General features: G+C 40.4%; 1 protein-coding gene across 1 annotated transcript in view; it reads left to right on the top strand.

Moving 5' to 3' along the window:
* PHEX (phosphate regulating endopeptidase X-linked) overlaps positions 1 to 24,110 on the top strand; it is a 110,086-nt gene that overhangs the window by 68,501 nt on the left and 17,475 nt on the right. Inside the window, exons 13-16 of the mRNA XM_075775052.1 lie at positions 2,955 to 3,032; positions 4,663 to 4,766; positions 11,846 to 11,904; positions 23,292 to 23,346. Of these exons, the coding sequence (XP_075631167.1) occupies positions 2,955 to 3,032; positions 4,663 to 4,766; positions 11,846 to 11,904; positions 23,292 to 23,346 (296 nt within the window). The remainder of the gene's footprint in view (positions 1 to 2,954; positions 3,033 to 4,662; positions 4,767 to 11,845; positions 11,905 to 23,291; positions 23,347 to 24,110) is intronic.

Here is a 24,110-nt window from a genome sequence, read left to right as displayed (position 1 = left end):
TGGATGAATCATCCTCACCCTTGAAGATGTTTGGTTAAGGAATGGGGTCTAAAAGGGAAAAAACCTAGCCGTTCCAAGCTGCTACTCTGTGGGCTGCTATGGAAGAAGACACTGAGATGGATGTGGCAGATACGTGTTCAGTGAGAGTGGTGAAACACTGGCACATGTTGCTCAAAGAGGTGGTAGGTGCCCCATCCCTGACAACATTCAAGATCAGGTTGGATGGGACTCTAAGCAATGTGATCGAGTTGAAGATGTCCCTGCTTATTGCAGAGGGATTGGACTAGATGACCTTTAAAGGTCCTTTCCAACCCAAACTATTCTATGATTCTGTATTCCACAAAGACCCCAAAATGTCCATGTGGTGAAGTGGAGATAGACATATTGTGGTCACAACCAGACAGCTAGCACCATGGGTTTGAGGGCAGGCTCCGTCTCTGCTTCTTTCAGGAAAGATGCACTGCCAGATCTAGGTTGGCTTCATAGTCCTCTGCATTTACAGCCAGTGAGGCATAACTTTATTTGCTTTTATTTGGAAGGCAGTCTAGAAATTGAGTGGTTTTAAAGGATATAATATAGCTCAAAGCCAAAACAGCTCTTTTATGTGCCAAAATATGATCAACAATTTTTGATCAACATTGTACTGGCTAAATCATTAGTGAAATGACAGTGTACTGACACAGTTAATCCTTACTTTTTTTTTTTAAAGCCCCTGTTGATTTTTTGCAAGTTGCATTATAATTTTTTTAAAGGGTTTATTCTTCATCATATAAGTTAGCTTTTAAATTAAATCTGTTTAATCAAAATGCTAAGGGGCTCAATTAAGTAGATTCAACACAGAAACTACTCTAAGTGATTCAGATGGGTACTCTGGAACACATGCAGAACATTTGAGATTCACTGAACTTGTTTAAGCAGCTGACTTTACAAAACTCATCAGCTTTAGCTTTTACTCCTTGCTTTCTCAAGACTGTATAACAACTAGGATTGAAACATTTGCAATGGAAAATGGAAAATTTTCATTTCCTTGCAAAGTTCAGTCAGCTGGACCTGACAATACCACCAGGAAAAAAAATAGGTGCTCTTGATTATATGCAAACTTGCAGATGAATTGTGCTCCCTACCCCCCACTTTTTATCCCCTTAGGCATTTAAAATATCTTGAAAGGCTGCTCTACCTTTTGGAAAAAGGAGAAAACATTCTGTTGTGAGTTAATTTGGCTCATTTCATGTTTCCTGTTCAGCATTTGTCTTCCATTGTTTATTTTATCACTAGGGATATTTGCATGACAATGGGATCTTTCTTGCTTAAGAGTTCATCTGCTCCTGCTGCTAATTTTCTACCTGAAGTTGTAATCTTCTGTTTGTGACATCTTAATTATCTCAACCACAATTAATTGTGATGTCACAAATGGAGGATTATGTCTTTGGATTGGAAATGAGATTGAGAAATTGAAGGAGTTTGAAGAAGCAAAGAAGCCTTTCTTCTTGAAAATAAAAGAGGAGACAAAATAATTTTGGTTAAACAGAGGCAGTCCTCCAACAGGTTCCTTCACACAGTCGTGGAACAGAGGTTTCTAATTCTTGCTGTCATAGGGCCCCCTGTTGTATTGAGACGCTGTGGAGGGGAAGAAGGGGACAAGTATTTCATTGTGGAGAAAGGGGAATTTTCCCCTGAACATCCACCCAGTGCAGCAAGAGGGAAACAGAAGTCGGTGGGCCCCCAGAGAGGTCCGGGCTCTGCTCACAGTGAGCAGAATGCAGAGTTCGTATGGCTGCGGTTGGTTTAAAGGCCAATCCATTTATTGCATTTCATATCCTGCAATGTTCATTGGGGTTTAGACACTTGAGTTCGAAGAAAAAATTTCCAGAGGAGCATTTTTTGAGGGGTGGGGGGAATTCCAGAGATTCAAGGATGAATTACATTCATGATCCCGAAATCCCAAAAACATACAAAAAGTGGCTTTGTGCTATCATAGTCCATCGTGGCTTTAATTTATTCCATGGACTTGTCATATTTCACTTCTTTGTATGTCGCCTTATCCTTTTTGTGTCCTTCTGCTTTTCTTCTGGAAATATATTGTTTCCAGAGAGATTCTGGGTGGCTGGGTGGCCTGCTGGTGTTTTTTGTGGAGACATTACTAAGGCTGTTTATATACTTACACCATGATTTACAAAGCAGGAATACTCATCTACAGCTACTATCGCTTCACACCAGAGTCTTTACACAGATTGTGCATAAACACTGGGACCAAGTCATGACTGAAAGAGGGAAAAAAAAAAAAAAAGTTAATGAAAAGGGAAGTCTCTTGTCTTATCACCTTAAGGGCAAAGGCTGCAAAGTAGAGAGATGAAAGTGGAGAATGAAACAAAGATTAGACATATGGTTTTAGGAAAATACAGTGTCCCTCAGAAAAGTGTGCAACCGTCCTCAGGTGTAAATAGAAGTGACCCTCAATGGAAATATGCCAGTCTGCACTTGCTGGGACCCAGATTCGTGGATATCTGTGTATCAAATCTATTTTAACAGTTGGATGTGTACCAGTTACTGCACCATAGCGAAATGGGCCATTTACTGTTGTCTTTTGGAAAACGTTGTAAAAGCAGGCATTTGACCATCTGATTAACACAAAATCCGGTACGGAAAATCAGCTGTTAAGATTTTGCACTCAAACAGATTGCTGTAAGTCTGCAAAAGCTCTGCAGGCAACAACAGGCCCACTGTGATAATCCGACAACAGAACCTGGACCCTCCACGTTGTGACGCAAAGCTCATTTGCGGCTCCAAGTTTACCTTGTAGGCAAGTTGGTTTGAAGTTAAATTAGGATGCCTTCAGGGAGGCATAATAATACAAAGTGGAAACAGAATGGGGAAAAAAAAAACCCCATATGCTGAGAAATGCTTATATCTGCCAACACTTTTTTTTTTCTTTTTTTTTTTTTTTTTTTTTAAAGGCAAAAGCAGTTATGGCAAAAGTGGGTTACCCTCAGTTTATAATGAATGACACATATATTAATGAAGACATCAAAACAGTAAGTGTCAGACTTGCAGCTTTCTTCTTTTACATATTACAGCCATTCTTTGCTCTGTTTCGCTGCTGTCTAAAAATCAAAGCTCCTCTTTTGTTTGGCATGCATCTGGAGTTCTGTTTGCCTGGTTATTTTTAGATGTTGAATTAAGTACGCTAGCTCTGATGTCTAAATTGTTAATGCTGGTGTGTGTAAGAGAGATGACCACGAGGCCTGCTGGGAGTAAAATGTGCCTGGGTGCAAAGAACCTTCCTGCTATTAAGCATTTTAAAGGTTAAATGTATACTGTCATACATTTTGCACTTAGTTATAAAAACAAAACAAAACATTTCTCCTCAAAGTTATGGTCTTCAAAAACACTAACGCATTTTTCCTCAGAATATCACAATTTATGATGCCCTGTATAAGCTGTCCTCATCTCTCCAGGCTATGAATTTTACTCATGATTGCTGCTTATAATTGTGCTGAGAGGTCCTAACCAATGTGTAGGTCTACTGTGCTGGCTGCTGGACAAGGGTACTGTGGGGGCACTCCTTCCTGACCCAGGAGCTGGTCAGCCTGACTAAAGAAGGCAGATGATGAAGAACAATATATTTTACCATTTTCCAAAGGCGCAACTGTTGGATGCATGTGATAAATTGTATTACTGAAAGACACAGGCAAAGTAGAATCACAAATTCAGTCCTGAACCAGTAAAATACAAGAGTGACAGTCATCTTTGCCAGAGAACATGAACAAACACTAAACAGAGGCATAATTTATTGAGAAAACTTTGAAGAAGTTCTTTGTCCGTCAACTTTGAAGAACTGGAAAGAGTAGGGTGAGATGGTGCTACGAAGACAGCGTAATGAGATGGAGGACATGACCAACTTTATCACTCAGTGTATGGAATTATTTGCCCAGTCAAATGGTAATATCTAGTGAAAAACACTTGTTAATCACAGTTGCAAAACCATAGTATACGTCTGAAGTGCAAGTTCCTCACAAGTCCTAGCATTGCTTGAAACTGGTGACAGGGATATCAGCTGGGTTTATAAACTATTAACATCCTTTTTTCTTGCATGGTTAGTTGTGTGTGGTGGTGGGGGGGTGGTGTTGCTATTAGATTCGGAGGCTTATAGAAGCATGGATCCCTATGTCTGTAAATATTTAATGTGAGACAGTCAGAAAGCAGTGGCAGAACCCTTGGAGGGCACAGAGTACAAAGTATTTGTAATAAAATGTAAAACAAACTGAAAAGCGGGGCTTTGTTCTATTTTTTGAAAGTGGTTTTAAAATTCACTTTTAAAAATAAAAGTAGACCTATTTCCTCCTGGAAAAGAGGCCGTCAATAATAGCCATAGAAATGTGCAGTCTGCAATTCATTGTTGGGTACTTCTGATTTCCTCAGCTCCTCTCTGCACAGGGAAAAGCTATTCCAGTCCCAATCCCTTGTGTAGAACTCTTCAGCCACTGTTTTTAACTAAACTCGCAAAATATTTATTCTTCCTACCAAGTGTGAAAATTTAACTTGCTTTGATAACAGCTAAAAAATTAGGTGATTACCTTGTTTAAAATAAAAGTTCTGATTGTTTTATGTCAGCTTTTGTTTCTTTGGACATGCTTTAAAAATACCTGTGCTTTATCTATACAGCTGAAGTTTACAGAAAGTGACTATTTTGGCAATGTGTTGCAAACTCGTAAATACGCAGCCCAATCTGATTTCTACTGGCTTAGAAAAGAAGTTCCAAAAACAGAGTGAGTAGACAAAAGCCAAATTTACATAATCTTCTATCAGTATTTTCATTTATATTATTTATGTTTGAATAGAATTAGAGACACAGCGACATATCATGATACAAAAAGCCTATGGGCAAACCCCCCCCCAGTTATTCAGAAACTCCTGTGAGTATTTTTCTCGTAAGTTCTAGGTATCTCTATTCTGATGCACAGTAATCATATGCTTGCAGCTTTAACTTTTAATTTAATGAAAAAAGGGGTAATTGGATCTCAATTAAAAATGGATTATGTCTCTTGGTCACAGTTAGAATTTGAAATGGTGCGGCAGGGATTTATGAAATAAATTTTCTAATGGAACCATTAGTAAGAGATAATGTTGTTATTATTATGATTACTAGTAATAGTAATCAGCATTGTTAGTTACCTGCTGTTGATAGCAATGATATGGAATAAGACATAATTTAATTTACATATGTTATTTTTATTTATTTGTAAACGTGAGAGTGCAATTTGTCACATACTGTCATCAAATACATGAGAGAATCGGTCTCTTTTCTTACTGGTGGGTAATCATATCCTTAAAGTGCAAATTAAAACCTAAACAGAATTTAATTAGTCTAATCATGCTACTTAAAAATGACTCCTTTTACACAGAGACTCTGAAATCAGTGCTGCTGCTTAGCTTCTGTGGTGGCTTTTCCTTAGGGTTCCAGAAATTCCCACTCAAGCGGAATGGCGCCTTGTTTCGGGGGTGGCTCAGGGCTGTCCGTGAGGCAGGTAGATAACGTCAGCAGGACGGGCACAGGCTGTTCCTGGTTAGAGCGTTGTAATGTGGCCCCATATTTTCAAGGGGTTGTTTATAGCTAAATTTTAATTGTGAATTTTTCCATCTCGCCACACCTTTCTCTGACACGGCAATGGTTAATCCCAGGGGATGATTGTGTGGGCTTTCCTGCAGCCCTGCGTGCCGGGGCTAGATCGCCACAGTATATTCTCTTCAGACCAACACTTTCCATGAGAGCAGTGAAGTAACACTTGCCTCTCTGTAGCAACGGAGATCCTTCCACCTTGCGAACAGTGTTGCGGCATCTCTAACGCAGACCGTGTGGGAAATCTCCCCTGTAAAGAAATTAATTGGCAGCTAATCCCTGACTGTCCGCCTCAAGGGCTGTAATCTGAGAACTGTCACATCAAGTGGGCATGCTTAGAAAATGAAGGTTTTAGCCAATTGCCCACTACAAGATTGAATACTTCATCATGTCTTTACTGACTTATTTCCCTTCCCCCTTTCCCGCTTTTGTTTTTGCTTTCGCTTTCGTTTTTGCTTTCGCTTTCGTTATTGCTTTCGCTTTTGTTCTTTATGCTTTTACATTTCCTAGAACTCCACAACTCTTTGGTCTACACGAAGCCTGTGTTAATAGAGAATGACCCTTGGGGTTTTGTTTCGGTTTGCTTCATTTCTTCTTTTCCTTAGTTCAGTAGCTTTTAGCATAGCATTTATATTTAGAGATAGATATTATAAGGTGGTCCAGGTTGTGGACTGAAATAGATAAATAAGAAAATGAGGGTTTAAGGAAAAAAGTTACCAGCTAGTAAAGTAATATTACCCTAAAGAGGTAAAACACTTTATTCATTTACAGACAGTCCAGATTTCTCAGCAATATTATTTCAAACTGGACTCACTTTCCTCAGCGTAGTCAGCTAAACGGAAAATCAAAATGATGATTCACTCAAAGCACCAGTGAAACACGAACAGGGGACAGACAGAGGAGCTGGGAGGTACAAGGCAAAGGAATTTGATAAAGCAAGGGGGAATGTGGATATCAAAGTGGAAATAAGTTATTCTGGAAATTCAACAATTTTGTAATCTAAAAAGAGGAAAAAAAATCTCCCAAAGCAGGAGTAATTATTGAAATTCTTTGTCCTCTCCTCTGCTCCCTCCCTCCTTCGCAGTTGTCTGCCTTACAGGAAAAAGGAGCATGGAGGCAGCCAGGCAAGGGATTGCTCGGGGCATGGATGGGGGCACGTACCTGCCCAGCTGGTACCAAGAAGCTGTGATGGGGCATCAGGGCGCCGGAGCCACCTGCTCTGCCGGTCCCAGGGCCAGGCTCCCCCGCGGGCACCGCAGTGGCAGGAGGTGCAACTTGCTGTCCTCAACACCCGCTTTGGATGCCAGCTGGGGAGATGGCCATCATCTTCACAGCTGGTTCGATCAAACAAGACAAAAAGTGCTCAGGTATCAGGAGGAGACGTACGAAAGGGATTTGTGGCAGGAGCTGAGGAATATGATGCGCAAAACAGCACAGGCTGGATTGAGAGGGCTGAATGGAGGAGGCGAGGCTGGAAGCGGGGAGCGTGGGAGGAAGGGGACCAGGCTTGAAGACAATTGTAATAATCCACGTGAGACACGACTAGAGCAGAGGGAGGTGAAAGGCAAGGCATGGGGAAGTGGTGGCCACGTGGAAGGGAGAGATAAAGGAGAATCAGGGGTTTAGTGGCATTTGCTTATCCATCCGTGGAACCATATACATTCATGCGTATAAATATACATGCACAGGTGTGTGTATATGTGTGTGCGTGTGTGTGTATATATATATATATAAACACAGCCCCACCACCACCTTTTTAACAGTGACTGAGTCTATCCTTCTTAACACTGATATCATACTTGCAAATAGCAGGGGATCAGAGTACTTCTTGGGCGTACCACTTCATTATTATTAACCTTTCTCCTCTGAAGTCAGGACATCTCCACAAAGATTTTTAGATCTGGCCAAATATTTCTTCATGTTTCACTCAACCTTCAATGCTGGAGATGTAGGCATCTAGTAACCCTATAAAATGACACGGGAAGTGTACTATGAGAAGATTCTTGGGTCTCCCCCAGGACTTATTCCAGTTTCTTGACCACACACTATTGTTTGCAAGCCCTGGCTCTTGGTTTGCCGCAGGGGAGAGCAGCTCTGAGAGGTGCTGGGTTGGATGCCATCAAGGACAGTGAAAAAGCTCCTTCTGCAAAAAGGGAAAAGCAGCCATGAAAGACACTGGGCAGGCTGTTGTCTGTTGGGGAGATGCTGATGGAGGACTCAGAAATCCTGTGGGTGGACCTGTCCTGGAGAGGAGAGGCTGGAAAGGAGCCTCCTGGAGCCTTTTCCTGGTCTTTGAACCTCATTTTAAGCAGTGATGTAGCACTGGAGGCTGGGCCCAGCCTTATCATCCCAGTTTTTTGCCCAGCCCTGAGGGGAGACATGGCAGCCTGACCTGGGAGGCTAATCCTCTGTTTCTACACAGGAAAACACATAAAACAGACTAAACAGGAGAAGAGGAGATAAACTTTTGAAAGTCACTTTGAAGACTGCCTCCCCCTTAGAAGATTTTCTTTGTAGTCCCTTCTTGAGAAGAGATTTTCCAGATTCTAGCTTTGTTAGCAACTCTGTAGGACCTTTCACTTCTAACCAGCTTAAGTGCATTCTACATTCACAAGCTCATTTTCTTTACTTACATGATTTAAAAAAAAAAACAACCACTTACTTGGGACATTGAACACCAAATTCTGCTCCACCTGAATGATTACTTCTAACTCAAAAAGTTGAGAGAACAAATTGCAAATTCAGTTTGTGCTTTGTAGAGAATTAAATAAATTAATAAACTTTTCCCTGCATGGTAAATGTTCCCTGTCACCCTTCTTCAGGACTGGCAATGTATCACGCTATACTCAACTCAGAAAGGAAGATACAGTGGAGAAAATTGTAGCCTGAAGAAACAAAAACCTAAGAGAGTAGATGTCCCACTTGCTATCCCAGTACAGGTTTCGGATTTTATTTCTACAAGAGAAATCTCAAACTTACAAGTGTCAAGTCTGCAGCATTAGGTTTTGACTGCTGTAGTAGTTGATAGGTAATGTTACAGGACATCATTCAAAGCTTTTTTCACATGCTAATAGCAAATGGGAAAAGTGTAAACAATTCTAGATATCTTTTTATTTAGTTTGTAATTAATAAGAGCTTAGAATTTGTTATGCCTGTCTTTTTTTTTTTGTCCTTCTGCTAATACATCAAATGCACTTTGTAACCAGACCTAGAGCAAATGCCCAGGCATCCTGACTTCAAATAGGAATGAGAGCGCTATTTTTGAATTTGCTTCCCCTTAAAATTTAACAGCGACAGCTATTTATTACAGGCCTTCATATAGTAATTTGATGTGTTATTAGTTAAGGTCTGTCACTGAAGGGTCAGTCATTTCAAGGAGCTCACTGAAGGAGGATGACAGATGAGAGGTGAAGTTGTTCTGCTAGCCTGAATGGAAGCAGTCTCAGTTATTTCTGCTCTTTTGTGGAAAATGCTTTCTAAATCTTTTTGAGAGTGGCTCAGAATGGTACAACAAAATGCTGGAGTGTTAATATGCTCCTTGACGAGTGTTTAAACATCAAATATGAAATTCAGCAGTATACTTGTCACTAGAGAACTCTTGTTCTTCCTTACTCCTTGGTATGGCTGCTACATTTCTTCCTAGCTTGTTAAAAACATAACAAACTTCATACAGGGTCATTCTTGAAGCCTCATTATGAAAGAGTGACTCATAAAGAATTCAGTTCAGTTTTACAGTGAGAAAATCGAGGCTGCTATCGGTCTTTGGCTCATGCTGACTCAGGAAGCAGGATGGACTCTGTTATTGCAGTGGTAGATCATGAAGGAAGAAGCAATCTCAGACTGAGATGTTGTGATGAGTCTTGGCAGCTAGTCTATGAGCTACGAGTCTGTGAGTTTACAGGTATGAAAGCATGGCCAGCAGTGGTGTGACGTCCTCCTCGGTAGCTGCAGACCAAATGGCAACACCATTTGCAGTTGCTCTTGGGCTGAGTGAGGTACTCCTGTGGTGACAAGTACGTGCATCACTGCTTAGCTCCTCACCCAATAAAAATGGGTGCAAACTTGTACTTTTAGAGAGGTGCCGCTTGTCAGTGAAGAGCTCTTTTACCTCTGTTCGTGGTGGTTCCTATCTTGAGCTACCTGCAGTGAGCCCCTGGGGCTGCAGCAGCAAAGAGGATGGGGAGAAGAGCAAAGCACATTAGCTTGTTTTGAAGTATCTGTTATCTGTCTCAGGCCCTTGATCCTGTGACTGGAGATGAGAGGCACTCTAAGACACTCGCTCTAAGAAGGATTTGCAAAAAGGGAGGATTTGTTGTCCCGGAAGCCTTTTTCATGCTTAAAAGTTGCTGTTCGAGAGAACAGAAAGGCTGTAGTAAGCAGAACAAGGCACCAGGGTGAGGTGGAAGTCACAACGCTATGTGTCTTTGTTCAAACTTACAGTAAAATCTAACTTAAAGTGTTGAGTGTTTCAGATTACTCCCTTTCAGATGGGTTTTCTCCTTGTCAAAAAAGGGACAGAGTCCTCCAGAGCTACAGCTAAGCCTGGAGAGCAGGTCCCATCGCACAAGTGGCTGGCTTGCATCCTTCGAAACGGTTCAGCTGATTGCTACTGTGAACAAACATGAAATTGAAATGTGGTTAATTAAGTCCCCTAATCTTTTCCTTATCCCCTCACCATAAGCATTCTTTCTTCAATTTTCCATTATCTCACTACATTACCTCTAACATTTAATTTCTTTATTATAGAGGAAACAGAAAACACATCAGAAAACAACTCACCCTGCTCCTCCTCTTCAGAATCTCCTAGTAAACAAAACAGAGTTATCTGTGGCAATTAGAGCCTATAATGCGATGGATAGTTAAGATATTTAAATGACATCACCTTTTGCTTTCATTGGTTAGTTTTTCTAGTTGCTGCATTGTAAAATAAGCTGCTTGGCTTTGAAGATGAGAGAAGTCGATTAATTTATTGATAAAAGACAGAATGCTGTCATTCTAAAACTTTCCCCTTTGTTGTGTAGTTTACGTGAGGACATCAGTTGCCAGAAAAACAGTCAGGATCTGCAGATAACTCATTCATTTGATGGTGCTATTTTAAAGCACAGATCGTGTACGTGAATGTCACTGACGACACACATTTTCCATGTTCTGATAGATGTTCCTTTGTCTTACTCTTTGTTTTGCAGCTCCCATCTCTTCTCTGAAAGAAATTTTCCAAAGCAATTGCATTGCATTCATTTGGCTTTACAAAAATTCTGAGTAATGCATTGGTAAAGACATCAGGATGTTCCTGTTTGGACACTTACTAGAGTTGCTTCTAATTTATTATGAATTAACCACTAATTCTGATCATCTTTATTACTTTTCTTTTATCTCAGTTATTCCTTATAAAATCATAAAGTGAAATCTTGGCCTCACTGAACTCAGAGGGGATTTGGATCTTGCTGACGCCAGCTGAGACTTTCCACTCATATTGGTGAAACCAGTGTCAATACAGATGAGCTTAGGCTAAGGAAATTTGTAAATCCTATTTGTTATTCAAATCTAGGTTTCCCTCCACTATGTATGAGACATCTAACTGTGAGAAGAAATGCTAATATTCCTTTTTAAATTTGTTTTGCCTTGCAAGAAGTCCATTTGTTTATGAACACGCTGATAGCCATGTTCATTGTGTAGGGTACAGAACATGAAGCTGTTTATTTTGAATTTAGGTTCCCAGAAAGCGCCTGCTCATGTTGCTGGCATAATCTTAATTGTTCAAGTAGTTGCTCACCAAAACATCTGAGGGCCCTTCAGTTTTTTCAAAATGCTCTCCTCTAATTTCAAGAGGGAGTTTCTCTACACATGGTTGAAAGACACCTAAGAGAGTTGCACAGCTACTGTCAGTGTTGCAGCCTCTGTTGGGTGAACTTCAGTTTGTCAGCGCGGCGTACCCCACGAGCACAGCGGTCGTCTAGAAATAAAACAGATTAGATAATAGGAAGCTTAACAGCCGCTCCTGTTGAACATTCATTGACTATATACACTTAAAGCCATTAAACAATAGATTTCAATGTTCTAGAAAGACTAGGTAGCAGGTGTGGAAATGGAAAAATATGTAAACTTTAATGTATCCTAGGACTTTCACATTTTTTATTCCTTCCCTGAGTTCACTTTTTATCTCTGCTCATTGTATTCATAAAGATGTGTAAGTGTACTGACAGCTGATTTCTTTTGCTCTTACTACAGGTGGTTCACAAGCCCAACTACTGTAAATGCTTTTTATAGTGCATCTACCAACCAGATCAGTGAGTATCTGACTTCTGAGCCTTCTTATAAAGTGCCTGTTTGGCAAATGCATGTATCAAGTTTCAGATAATATCTGTACAGTTTGTGTGTTTGTGACTGAAAATCAGAAGCTCAAACCTGGTAATTCAGCTGTGAGACATCTTAAGTGAGAGGATAGTGCTGGAAAAGCAAGGGCTCCCACAAATTTGAATTACTGTTGCTTAATGAGTTACCCTGTGTCAGCTGAGTTGCAGTGACTACTTGTGTGAGTACTCTGTCCATTGAAAATGCTAGCTTAAATCATTTTTATTAAAGCTTTACGTTTCTGTTTTCTGTAGCAAAAACATGTGTACACATACGTCCATAAATATAAACTCTTTAAGTGATAGTAACTCAGTCGTCTAGTATTAACAAATATGTAGCAATAAATGTGACTAGAGGAAACTGTGATATAGACCAGAAAACCTAAGAAGTGGTGTCCAGCAGATTTGTTCAATACCTTCAAGGACAAGGGGTGATATCTGTAGTTAACTTAAAATTCTTGCCTGTATAGTTTGATGAAATTATCTGATATGTACAATACAACCTGTCTTATGCTAATTTTAGTTACTGGTTTGTTTTAGAGAGCATAAATCCTGGTTTGGAAGCATATGAGGTAAAAGACCTGAGTTTTTGAAAGAAACATATGGATTTGGATGTTCATTCCCATTTGCTTTAATGGGACTTTGCATTAAAAATTTCTGTTTGGCTTTAAATGTCTACACCGGTATTTCTGTGTACAACAGCATTATCTTTACCCTGACGCTTCTCCTAGCTCTTATTAGCTTTGGAAGTTAAACCAGCCATCTTGTTCTGTGCCACCAGGGTCTGGAAAGCGGCTGCCATAACCTCTGTGATCTCGGTTGCCAAGGGCAGGTGTGTCAAAAATCGTTGAGTGACTCCTCCTCTTTTTTTTTCTGAATCTCTGTTTGTCTCAGAGAAAAGTAGTTTTTGAAAGGCACAAAATGAATGTATCACGCTGAAGAGGTTACAGCAGAGGACTGGCAATCTGGGTCTGCTGGTATTGGTAGCTCCTACTAATTTCTGTAAACAATATTTGGCTTTGAACCACTCACTTAAATTCTTTTGTGTCTGCGTGACCTCATTTGTAAAGCATGTGTGATAATTAAGCAGTTCTTTTGATTAAAATTAGTTTTAGGCCTAGACCGCTCTAACTTAATTAGAAGGCTGCCATCATAAAGCAGCCACATTTTTGTTGATCGTCTGAGGGAGCGCTTGAGGCAGACTTCCCCAACCTGATTGCAGCTCCAAGGTACATGTGGAGCGTCACAGCTCCTGTTCCTGCTCAACTAAGCACCGGCCACCACTGCTGCCTCAGATGTCTCGTGTGAATGGAGAGGAATCCCAGCCAGCATGAGACGAGAACTATCACTGTTATGTCTTCTCTAATATTGGGTCCTTTGAAGTCTCAGCAGCATTCAGCTCCCTCAGCCTCTCTGCCATGGCACATTAGAGAAAGCTGTAAGGAGAGGCTGGAGTCACTGAAGCGAAATTTCATGCTCGCTGTGTCTAACGGTGTCACGAAGCAGAGAGCTGTCAAATGTAACCGATCAGTCACGGGTGCAGAGGCAATTGTATTTTCTGTCATAACTGCTGACCTTCTTGTACTGCTGGCATCTGACCTTGAAGTTCGGATAGTGCTGCTCACTGTCCTTTTAGGACTGTTCCTAAGAGGAAAAGGATTTAGGTGACTCTTTCTGAACAAAACCCTCTCCTACCTGAAAGAGAGGTACAAATGCAATCATGCCCTAAAAATGATGCGCAATAGGAGGGAAGATTCAAAGAAATGCACAGTACAAAAAGTCTTCCACTGCTGGCTGGTGTGATTTGCAGGGGAAGAGGCCCCATGAGATGTGGAAGGAACGTGCTCAGGTCTGAAGCTGCTGATAAATATTTGATACATTGCTACTGACTTCATATTAATGCTGCTGGGAAGCAACTGCACTGTGGGAGACCGAAGCTTGCAAGCCTATGCATACAGCTATTGCATGATGGATCTGCTGGGCAAATCTCACACCCAGCAGTTACCTTATTGCTTTGCAGCTATGTTTCCAGTAGTAATCCATACAAATTTCTGTAGGGGCTGGTGATATGCTACAAAAACTGTGGCCTTTTTAAAGGCCTAGTTAAACAACAGAAAAAAAAGTTCTGCAAATAGGAGTCATTTGAGAAGAAGAAATAAGCATGAACCCTAGCAAGTTATATGTAAAGTTGTTATATAGCAAGCCACAAAGATTTTGAGGACCAACTTTCTAAGAGCATAAGAACTAATAATAAAACCTTTTTTCAAACACACTGAAAGAGGAGAGTCTCTAAGGCATAAAAATAAGATAATTCTTTGCATTGGAAGGGTTTGGGAAGTTCTTATCCTGGAGCTTTTTCTTATGGGAGGTAAATCCCAGGAAGTGTTTCAAATTGAGTGTCAATAGAAGGTAACTTGGAAGAAATTCATAAAATGAAGTGTGCAAATATAAAAATCAGATAATATTCTCTCAGGTATTTCAAAGGAACTTAGACAAGAAATTGCCAAACAACCAGCTTTGATGTATAGCTTATCACTTATAGTGGCCTTAGCTCAGGAAGAATAGGTGTGGCAAGTGTAAAATCCTTTTTTTTTCCCAAAAGATAATCTAGGAGGATCTGCACAAAAAGTCATTCTAGCCCCTATATGAAGGAAACTGGTCATGACCACAACATGAACGAATAAGAGTAAGTTCTTTCCTGACGCTATTAACTGGAAGTTGCCATGGGACAAGAAAGAAGGTCCTTTCATAAATTAGTGACTAATTAGAGATAAGAAAAGGAGGTAGGAACAAATTACTTGTTATCAAAATATTTGGAGGGGTGTGTTACGAGGACCTGTGCTGGTCACTGTATTAGCAGATGATCTGAAAAAGGGGACGTTCTGTTCTGAGCAAAAGAGCAGATAGATATACACTTGGTCCAGGAAGACAGGTCCCTCTGCTACTGATTGCTGGAAGGTAGAAAGATACACTAGTAGAAGAATTACCTCACAGATAGGTGCCTGACACATCTACTACTGATCACTGCCGGAAATAAGAGAATGAACCAGATAGGCTCTTCATCTGCTTGAGTGCTCCTGCTCTTCAGTGAGAAAACTAGATTTTAGTGTGTAAAAGGCATATCTGTTTTTGCTTTTGGTAAATGAGTTTACTAAGAAGGAGAATTTGAGAAATGAGGATTTTAAAATGCATAATAGAAATTGGTTTTGGAAAGCAGCTTCTACATTAACTGGAAAATACTTGGTTCCAAAGTTCATTCTAAAAATTAAGACTATTCAGTTTGGAAATGGGAATGTACTGTGTGACGTTATCAGCATAACCACAGCAACTCCAAACTTGATTAGTCACTGAAGGCTTTGTGAAAGAGTTTGAGAAAAAGCAACATCAATGCCTTGAACCATGGATTCTGAAAAGGAGCTATCATCAGGTACCTGCAGAACTGGAGGAGAACATGGAGGTCCTGATCACTTCTGAACTTTAGGAAGATGCTTTTGATTTCTGTGCTCAGAGCACAGGGAGGTGTCTGACACATTGCTGATGGAAGGATTAAAAATTCTTCTGTCTCTGTAGTCTGCATCACTGACATAAGCATTAAACAAGAAATCACTGCAATCTCCATACAAGTTCATGCAATCTTCATACACAGGCAAGCTGTTAGTGTTTTTAACTTGACTACTCAATTACTTGAAAGACAAGGTCTTTCTTCACTAAAAGTGAAAATTAATAGAGAGTAGAAACAAGGTGATTTAGAAAATTATTAGATTTAGGAGAATACAACAAAATTTGCATATGTGGTAGATTGTAACAAATTTTGCTGCACTTTAGTGTGAGGATCCTTATATTTGCTATTGCTTCATTTCATTTTCATTACTAAACTACTGATAACTTGAATGGCCAACAATTCTGTTAATATCTGCAAAGGAGAAATAAGTAGATGTATCAAGATAAGATGTGCTGCAAAGAGCAGAGTTAAGTACGGTACATATAATTTATCTTATTATTATACAAATTTACTCCTGATGTTCTCTTTACATGAGAGTAAAGTATTATGCAAGTTTACTCCTGATGTTCTCTACATGAGTTCTATTTATTTATTTCCTCTTTTTCCGTAATTTAAAGTATCTTAGATTAACAACCATGCATGTTTATAATGGTTGTTAATAATTTCTCAATCCCAGTTTGGATCATTTTTCAATTTTCTTTGCATTTGCTCATCAATTTCTCCTCAATTATAGGTACTGAGCAAGGACAACAGGTACCTGTCATTGCCTTTAGATTCTAAAAAGGTACCTAAGTATACTTGTATAATCTAAGCAGCATGAATACTATCTTTTTAATTATCGTTATTGGAACACAAAAACCCACTTTCTGAAAGGCTCTGTTTGTTTTAATGAGCTCTAGAGCAGTCAACAAATATGTGCTGAAAATAGATACAAATGATGATCAAAGTATGCTAGCATACTTCTGTTGAAGAAAAAGTTTTATTTCATTACAGCACTAAAATATTGGCCCTTGAATATGTTAAGGATAGAAGGGAACTGCTCATTAGACATTTGGTGTATTTAATTTTCTTTCCAAGTGTAAATATATATGCCTCTAGAATATATCAAAAAAGTAACATTTGTGAGTTGTGAACAGTAATGAAAGGGAGATTTACAGTGAACTGTGTCAAATACAAGCAATACGCTCATGAGGTGTAAGCTTGAATAGATGTATTGGATAATTAACTGCTGTTGATATTATCTCTGTAAGTTTATACCCATGCTCCTTCCAAGTCATTTGTGCTTGTACTGCAGTTCTCTAGTGAAAGTCAAGAGGCCTCTTTACAGAGCAGCTTCATTACATGTTACAGGAAGAAGATATAATCTGAAACACAATTTTAAAATTACGTTCGAATTAGCATCCATAGAGAAAACCACAGATGAGAGCTCATATTAGCCAATAAGTGTCATCTTTATGGAAAGCAGCATGCAGATAGTGATGCTGGCAGCTTGCTGATGCTGCGAGTTGCAAGGGAGAACTCTTATCTTGCCAGGAGCCAGGGAAGTGCTGGCAAACAGCACACGGTGCTGCGGCCGGGGGAGGACGAGGGGACTTGTGCGTTGGGGGCACTTTCTCCTCCCTTAAGAACTAGGCTAATTGGAAGGTTATTGATGAAGTAGTTTCAAGTGTGCCATTAGTTTCCAGGAGGTTAATGAACATAACAGATTTGGACTGAACACTTTCTGAGCCCTGTTATTAAGTAAGCTTTAAGTGTTCTTAAGTGAGCCCTCATTTTCAATTTTCCCTATTTACTAATGACCAGTATTGTCTGTTATTTGATTATGGTCACAGGTGAGATTATGCATGATCCTTACATCCATTCTTTATTTCTTCTTCCTATAATTATCTATAAATGTATAAAATAGGAGAACTTGTTCTCCCCCCACCCCCCCGGAATCTAGTGAGTTTTTTTCCTTTAGAAAATAAAGATTACAGGTGTTTTCAGAGGTTTCCTAGTCCCTTAGTATTCCACAGCATTCCTTGGCTCTTCACAAACTATCTCGTTTCTCCTCACATTGCCCCACTGTGGCGGGGAAATGCTGGGTTCTCTCTTCTTCATGAGCAGCAAAGAGCCTCTTGTCAGGTGAGGCAGAAACTGAGCCAAGAGTTGAACCAGAGGCTGCCTAGTCCTCTGCTTTAAGACCATCTCTTCTCTTTGTCTGTTAATGAATTTATTCACTACTCCTCAGAAAGTTAAGCTTTGTATTCACAGTTACTGTGCCTTACACAATTTATATTTTCTATCCTTACACAATTTATGTTTTCTATCCTTTTTGTCCACAGGATAAAACTTGAAGTGTAGGATTCGGGTCCAAGTTATGACAGTTTGATCCTAATCATGTACACGTAGGTGCTCAGAGCTGTCTGGGATGCTCTATAGCATCTGATACATTTCCTCATGTCTGCCATATCTGAGAGACAACTTGCAGGAGACCCTTGCCCATCAAGACTGGCACCCAGAGCCCAAGTAGGACATGTAGAATGATCTCAAAAGGCACTGGGAAGAGATTCAGTTGTCCAAACAGAAGTCTGTGGAACCGGTTTAAATAAATGTAGGCACTTTGTGCTGTTTTCAGATAACTAACCAATACCTTAATCATCTTCATGTTTAATTCCTTATGTGAATTAAATATCCTTTGTTTACTGACCAGCAGTTAATCTTCTGCTTATATCTTATCCTTCTAAAACTCTCCACCTGAATTCATTCAATGACTCTTGAAAAACAAGTTACAGCTTTTAAACACATCTGAGAATTGCCAGTACATCAGTCAGCAGAGCACCCTGTATATCACACAGTTTAGCACAGCTGTCTCCCATATCCACTATTTACATACTGGATTCACTAGCCTGTCAGAAGTTGCTTTAAAAAAGACAACTAATAATTGGAAACTGTAAATGCACTGACTTGGAATAAGGCTTTACTAGGTCTTTTCTTGCTCAGTTAAAAATTTCATTCAATATAACTGAATAATGCACTTGAACTATATAATTTGAATTCGTATTTAGATTTGAACTCCAAATTTCCTTATGATTTGGTGAGCCATCTCATGTGTTTTTAGTTTACTTCATCCGTTATTAATCTGCATCATTTCAGTGAAATATCAGATGAAATGTGATTGCTTGTGTCTCCTCAGTGAAGTAACAATATTACACTGAGTCTCAGGGCGCTCATCTGCAAAATGTGTATAATAATACCATAAAGGTATTAGCTGGTAAATGGATTCATTAATGGCAGTAAAGCCCCTGTAAAAGTGAGGAAAAAAAATATTTAACGTTTCAAATTTGAAATACATTCTAACAAGCTTTATAGCACCTTGCTGCAGAGAGAGGCTGAAAATTGATATAATGGATAAAATTAATCTAGAAGCCTTCAATTAAGTTAAAAGCAGTCCTGCACAGGTAAAGAGTGCTGTCAGAGCTTCAAGATCAGCATAAATTTAGAGTGAAATATTTGAAGAAAGACAGAGGTACAAATGCCCCTGTGTTCCAGAGCAGTAAGGTAAGTAAGAGGAAAGTTCAGCAACGAGTCGCTGTTGACACAGGGGTTAGGAAAGCCAAAGCTTACCTGGAGGTGGAGCTGGCGAGGGATGTGAAGGGCACCAAGAAACATTTCTGCAAGTGTAGCAGCAGCAGCAGCAGAAAGTCCAGGGAAAATGTGGTCCAATGCTGAATGGGGCAGGGGACCTGGTGACAAATGAAACAGAAAAGGCTGAGGTAGTCAATGCCTTCGTTGCCTCAGTCTTTAATAGTAAGACTGGCTTTCAGGAATCCCAGGCCCTTGAGACCAGAGGGGAAGCCTGGAGCAAGGAGACTTATCCTCAGCGGAGGAGGAGAAGGTTAGAGAATATTTAAAGAGACCTGGGCAGACACAAGTCCATGGGCTCTGACAGGGTGCACCTACAAGTGCTTGAGTGCTGAAGGAGCTGGCTGATGCCTTTGTGAGGGTCTTGATTATCTTTGAAAGGTTGTGGTGATTGGGGAAGGTTCCTGAGGACTGGAAGAAAGCAAATGTCACTCCTATCTTCAAGAAGGAAGATCCAGGGAACTACAAGCTGGCAAGCCTCACATCAGCCTCACATGTAAACCCCTGTTTACATGATGGAGTAAATCCTGAAAACAGTTTCCTTGACCAGCCTTCTATGATGAGATGGCTAGCTTGGTGGATGAGCGGAAAGCCATGAATGTGATTCATCTTGACTTTAGCAAGATTTTAAGCACTGTCTCCCATAACATTCTCAAATACAAACTGCTGAAGAATGGGCTAGACAAGTGGATATTGAGGTGGACTGAAAACTGGTTGAACTGCTGGGCTAAAAGAGCTGTGATTAGAACTGCTGGGCTCTAAAGTGTTGTGGTCAGTGGCATAAAGTCCATCTGGAGGATGGTCTAGCCTGGCTGTCCCACCTTGCCACCTGTAAGATGCATGGATGTAGGATATCACTGCTGTTCTGTGTCAGCTTGAACGGTGCTGACCCCAGACCTCCAGTGCTCTTGTGGCATGTGACACCAGTGCCCATCTCAGAATGATGCTGCAGTCCTATGATTGTTCCAGCAGTAGGTAGGTTGTAAGAAGGTAGGCAAGCCTGATTCTGCAAGTCCAGGTCCTACATATGGCAGATGATAGGTTTGTGTGGGGTCTGTAATAAGACAACACAGTTTTCTTTCCATCTGCTGTTGGTGAGTAATGACCTTGCTGAGCCTGCACTGGCAATGCAGTGTACACATACACTTTATTGAGAGGCTTTCATCTCATATCCCTCTTTTGGGGCTGTGTTGAGGGAGAAAGCATGAAAAGATGCACTACGGGCTAAATTTATGGTGAAGTGTTAGCTTAAAGTACCTTCCCAGTGCCTGTATCCATTCCTTAAGATGTGAAACTCTCTGAAGTCTGGCTGACTTACTCCTGCAGATCAGTACTTTGCTTGCTTGAACTCCAGTGGCATGTAAATAATCCCGTTAGTATTTATTGCTTCTACAGCCTACTATGAGCTCTCTGAGTTTTGTCATTAATTCTTTCAGGTACAATATGCCAAGCAAGCAAGAAACAGACTTCACAAGGGAATTGCCTAAATTGAGAGATTCAAAACAGCACAAAATAAGAAACTGTCAGGTGATCTTTCTCCTGTTATAATTTCTAGGAGATTCTAGGTCTAGGACTTTGTTATCCTTGTTCCCTGCAAGGACGATCTGGTTGATGCTTGCCTGAGGGAGACATTGCATAAAGTGATGCCCTGTGTTGCCAACTCCAAATCTGTTCCTTGTACTGCTGCAGTAGTGGACAAGCACCCTCCTTCATTTAGTGCTACTAATCTCTGGAGAACAGGACACTTTTGCGTTACTAGCTGCCCAAGAATCACTTTCAAAACTAGGTATTTTTTTTCTTAAAAAAGAAAAGAAAAATCCTATTGTGGGTAATACATTCTGGTTCCCTGAGGGTTTTTTTAAATGTGTCTTACCTTCTAGTGGCTTCTGACACTGCTTTAGCCTGAAAATACCTCCTAAGCTTACTCTACTGCAATGAAGATACAAAGGTGTTTCACACAGCTGCCCAGAAGCAGAAACCACTCCATCAGCAAGCTCTACGCTCAGGCATGTCTTACCTAAAATGGATCCTGACTTTGAGTAAAATAATTATCAACCTGTTGTATGGACTCAGGATTGGAGCTTCTTCCCGTGCATTCACGTCACTTGTTTAGTGAAAACTTTACCTCATGGTTTAACTCATATCTGACTGTGTTTCAGACTGTGTGTCCTATGAAGACACCTTCAGGTTATGTTTCTTAGATGGATGAGCCTGAGTGAAGGTTTGCACCTAGTGTACCTAGTTTAATGTATATTACATCCACCTGGCACACAGACAAGTGCAAATTCACCACACAAGTCTATAACTGGACAAAATAATTGCAGCTCCTTACAAGATCTTGATAGCCTCTTGGTGCCGTGACAGGCACACAGGATTGTGTGACCCCTAAACGTGATTTGTGGGGTGCATACCATCTTCAGTATGGGCTCATTTCTTCATTTTGGCCACTGTTCCTCTCATCTACTGTTGGGGGGAGAGGATGATTCGGGGTCAGCAGCCCCTAATGATTCCTTCATTAAATGATCTTTTTAGCATGTCCAAAACCCTTTCCTGAGGTGCAATATTTGGAAGGAACCAGGCAATGTAATTCAGACTACATTTCCAGCTCTTAACACCAGCTCTGAACTTACTGTACTAATAAGCAGTTTTCAGCAGGTTGCGTGAGTGTACCATAGTTGTGAGATGTTTTAAAATGTACATAGTAAATACTAAATACTCTTCGGTGCATGCTGGGAGGCAAGGAGTTAGATCAGGAAAACTTTGTCCTTGACATTGGTACAATTGTGTTTTGTAGCACTGGAAAAGCAAATGACAACATGCTTGAAACAACAAAGCAGCATGTGGAGAAGTAAAAGAAAAAAAACCACACTTAGAAAATAAGTTTGAAACCCACACTTTTTGTAAGCTAATTGCAAATAGGTGGTCAAGGCAGCAAGGGAGGAGCAGCAGAAAAAAGCAGATGGGCAGGCCAGGAGGACATGCCACTTGCCACATAATTTGAAACGAATTACACTCAGCATATTGTCTTTAAAGACTTTGTAAGGAAAGGACACAAATCTTGCCTGACAATTTATCTCAGATATAAAGAAATCCATGTCCTATTTATCAACAAAAACCTGCAGAGGGTCAGAATCAAATGAGTGTGGTTTGGGTTTTTTTTTATCTGAGTGGCCAGCTGATTTCTTGAAGAGAGACTGAAGCAGAGGTTCCTGGGAAAGCAAGCGAATAACCAGAGGAAATTGGTTCCTCATTGACAAGGTGATGTCCATCTCAGGTAACCTTCAAAGTAGGTATATGCCTGTACTTGATACATGGGAATTCCTGACACGAGACATCATATTCCACATTTGGTGCTGGAAGGACTGCAATTTTCACCAGAATTTGAAAACTTTGACCATAGGTGTCTTTTATTTAGCAGTCCTTTGGGCTGTTAAACTGTTACCATGTTCAGCTCCGCTGTCTTCAGAATCGTGGCACTGAAATGTCATCCAGGAATTAGAAATAGACCTATGACTTTGGATTTGAGGAACATTTTGGTTTCTATGTGCAACATCAGTGGATCATTTCTAGAGTGTCTCCATTTACAGGTTTTTGGTGACTAGCTAGTCTGCCAGAAGCAGCCAAGTAATTCCTGTAGCTAGACTGACTCTACAGCCTTAATAGTCTACAGGTCTCCTTTAACAAAGTGCTTAAGTACATCCATTTACCTTTGTTTTTCATAGACTATATAGAACTAGGCTTACATTTTACCACTTCCATATGTCTTGCCGCACTGAAGCCTCACTAAGCTAGCAGTTTCCTAATTCTTGTTGCATTTTGCCTATATATTCTCTATTGATCTGTCAACATCTGAGGGCAATGCAATAGTTTTCTTCTTTTTCACAGGAAACACTAGGTGTTTATTCACAGGAACACATGCACTGACACACGCAGACATGTGTGTAGCCACAGAAGAAAATAAAGTTCTTGCAGTGCAGCATCTTGTTGCCATTGTGGTCCTGAAGGAGGGAGGATCTCTGTTTCTTCTCAAAGATCCTCTCTACCGCATTCTGAAACTACCGCCTGAGGGAAAGCTCCTCTAGCAAAACCTTCTGAAACTAAACAGAAAAGGTCATAAAATCCAAATCCTTGGGCTTTGTGACTGTTGTTCAGCTGTGTGGAACTAGGGACCTCACTATTACTGTTTTTGCTATTGCAGGATTCCCAGCAGGAGAACTGCAAAAGCCTTTCTTCTGGGGAACAGAGTATCCTAGGTAAGTACTGCACGAGGGAAGCTCTTACACCTGGAAATGAGGAATAACAGGGAAAGGTACTGGAAATACAGACAGAGAAGAGGGCATGGAGGAGAAGGCTACACTGCTGAAGATGACCAACAGGTAGTGCACAGGAGTACTGAATTGTCCTGTAGGGAAAGCTTGGCCCTTGGATTGTGTGTTCTTCCCTGCTACGTCCTGCTTTTACTCTTGAAAAACCAGACTTTGAAAACTGCTGCTTTGTGCGATAACTTTTCTTACCCTTGGGAGCTGTATGTGTTGGTGTTGTCTTAAACTGATGACTGATTTCTCACAGGAATTGCTAATTAAGTGCACCTGAGTGGAAGTGTTTCAGTGCTATAGCATGCAGATGCAGCAGTGTGCACATGGCAGGTATTAAAGGGAATTGTAAATCAGGTAACTAACACTTCCTGAACAGAAGTGAATACCCCGAGAAGCCATTTATTATCAGTTTATTGTTCACTTTCTGCTAATATCTAAGATTAACAGTTGGCCTGTGCCTGTGCCTGTTGAGGTAGATGAGAATATCTCCCTGTGCATAAGTGATTGCCTGAGCAGGCCCATGTGCTACTATAGCTGAGGAAGAGTAATTATAGGTCACATATATTTAATTTTGAAAAATTACTGCTTTTGTGCAATTCAATAGCTTTCTATTTTAGGGCAGGATAAGACCATGAAAAGTTTCTGACAGTAGTTTCTGAAAGTTATTTTGCAGTTATATAAAGCCAGTTACTGGTGAAAAG

This window comes from Balearica regulorum, chromosome 1 (assembly GCF_011004875.1).
Source record: "Balearica regulorum gibbericeps isolate bBalReg1 chromosome 1, bBalReg1.pri, whole genome shotgun sequence".
NCBI classification, from domain to species: Eukaryota; Metazoa; Chordata; class Aves; order Gruiformes; family Gruidae; genus Balearica; species Balearica regulorum.
This window is presented reverse-complemented; position numbering and strand designations above follow the sequence as displayed.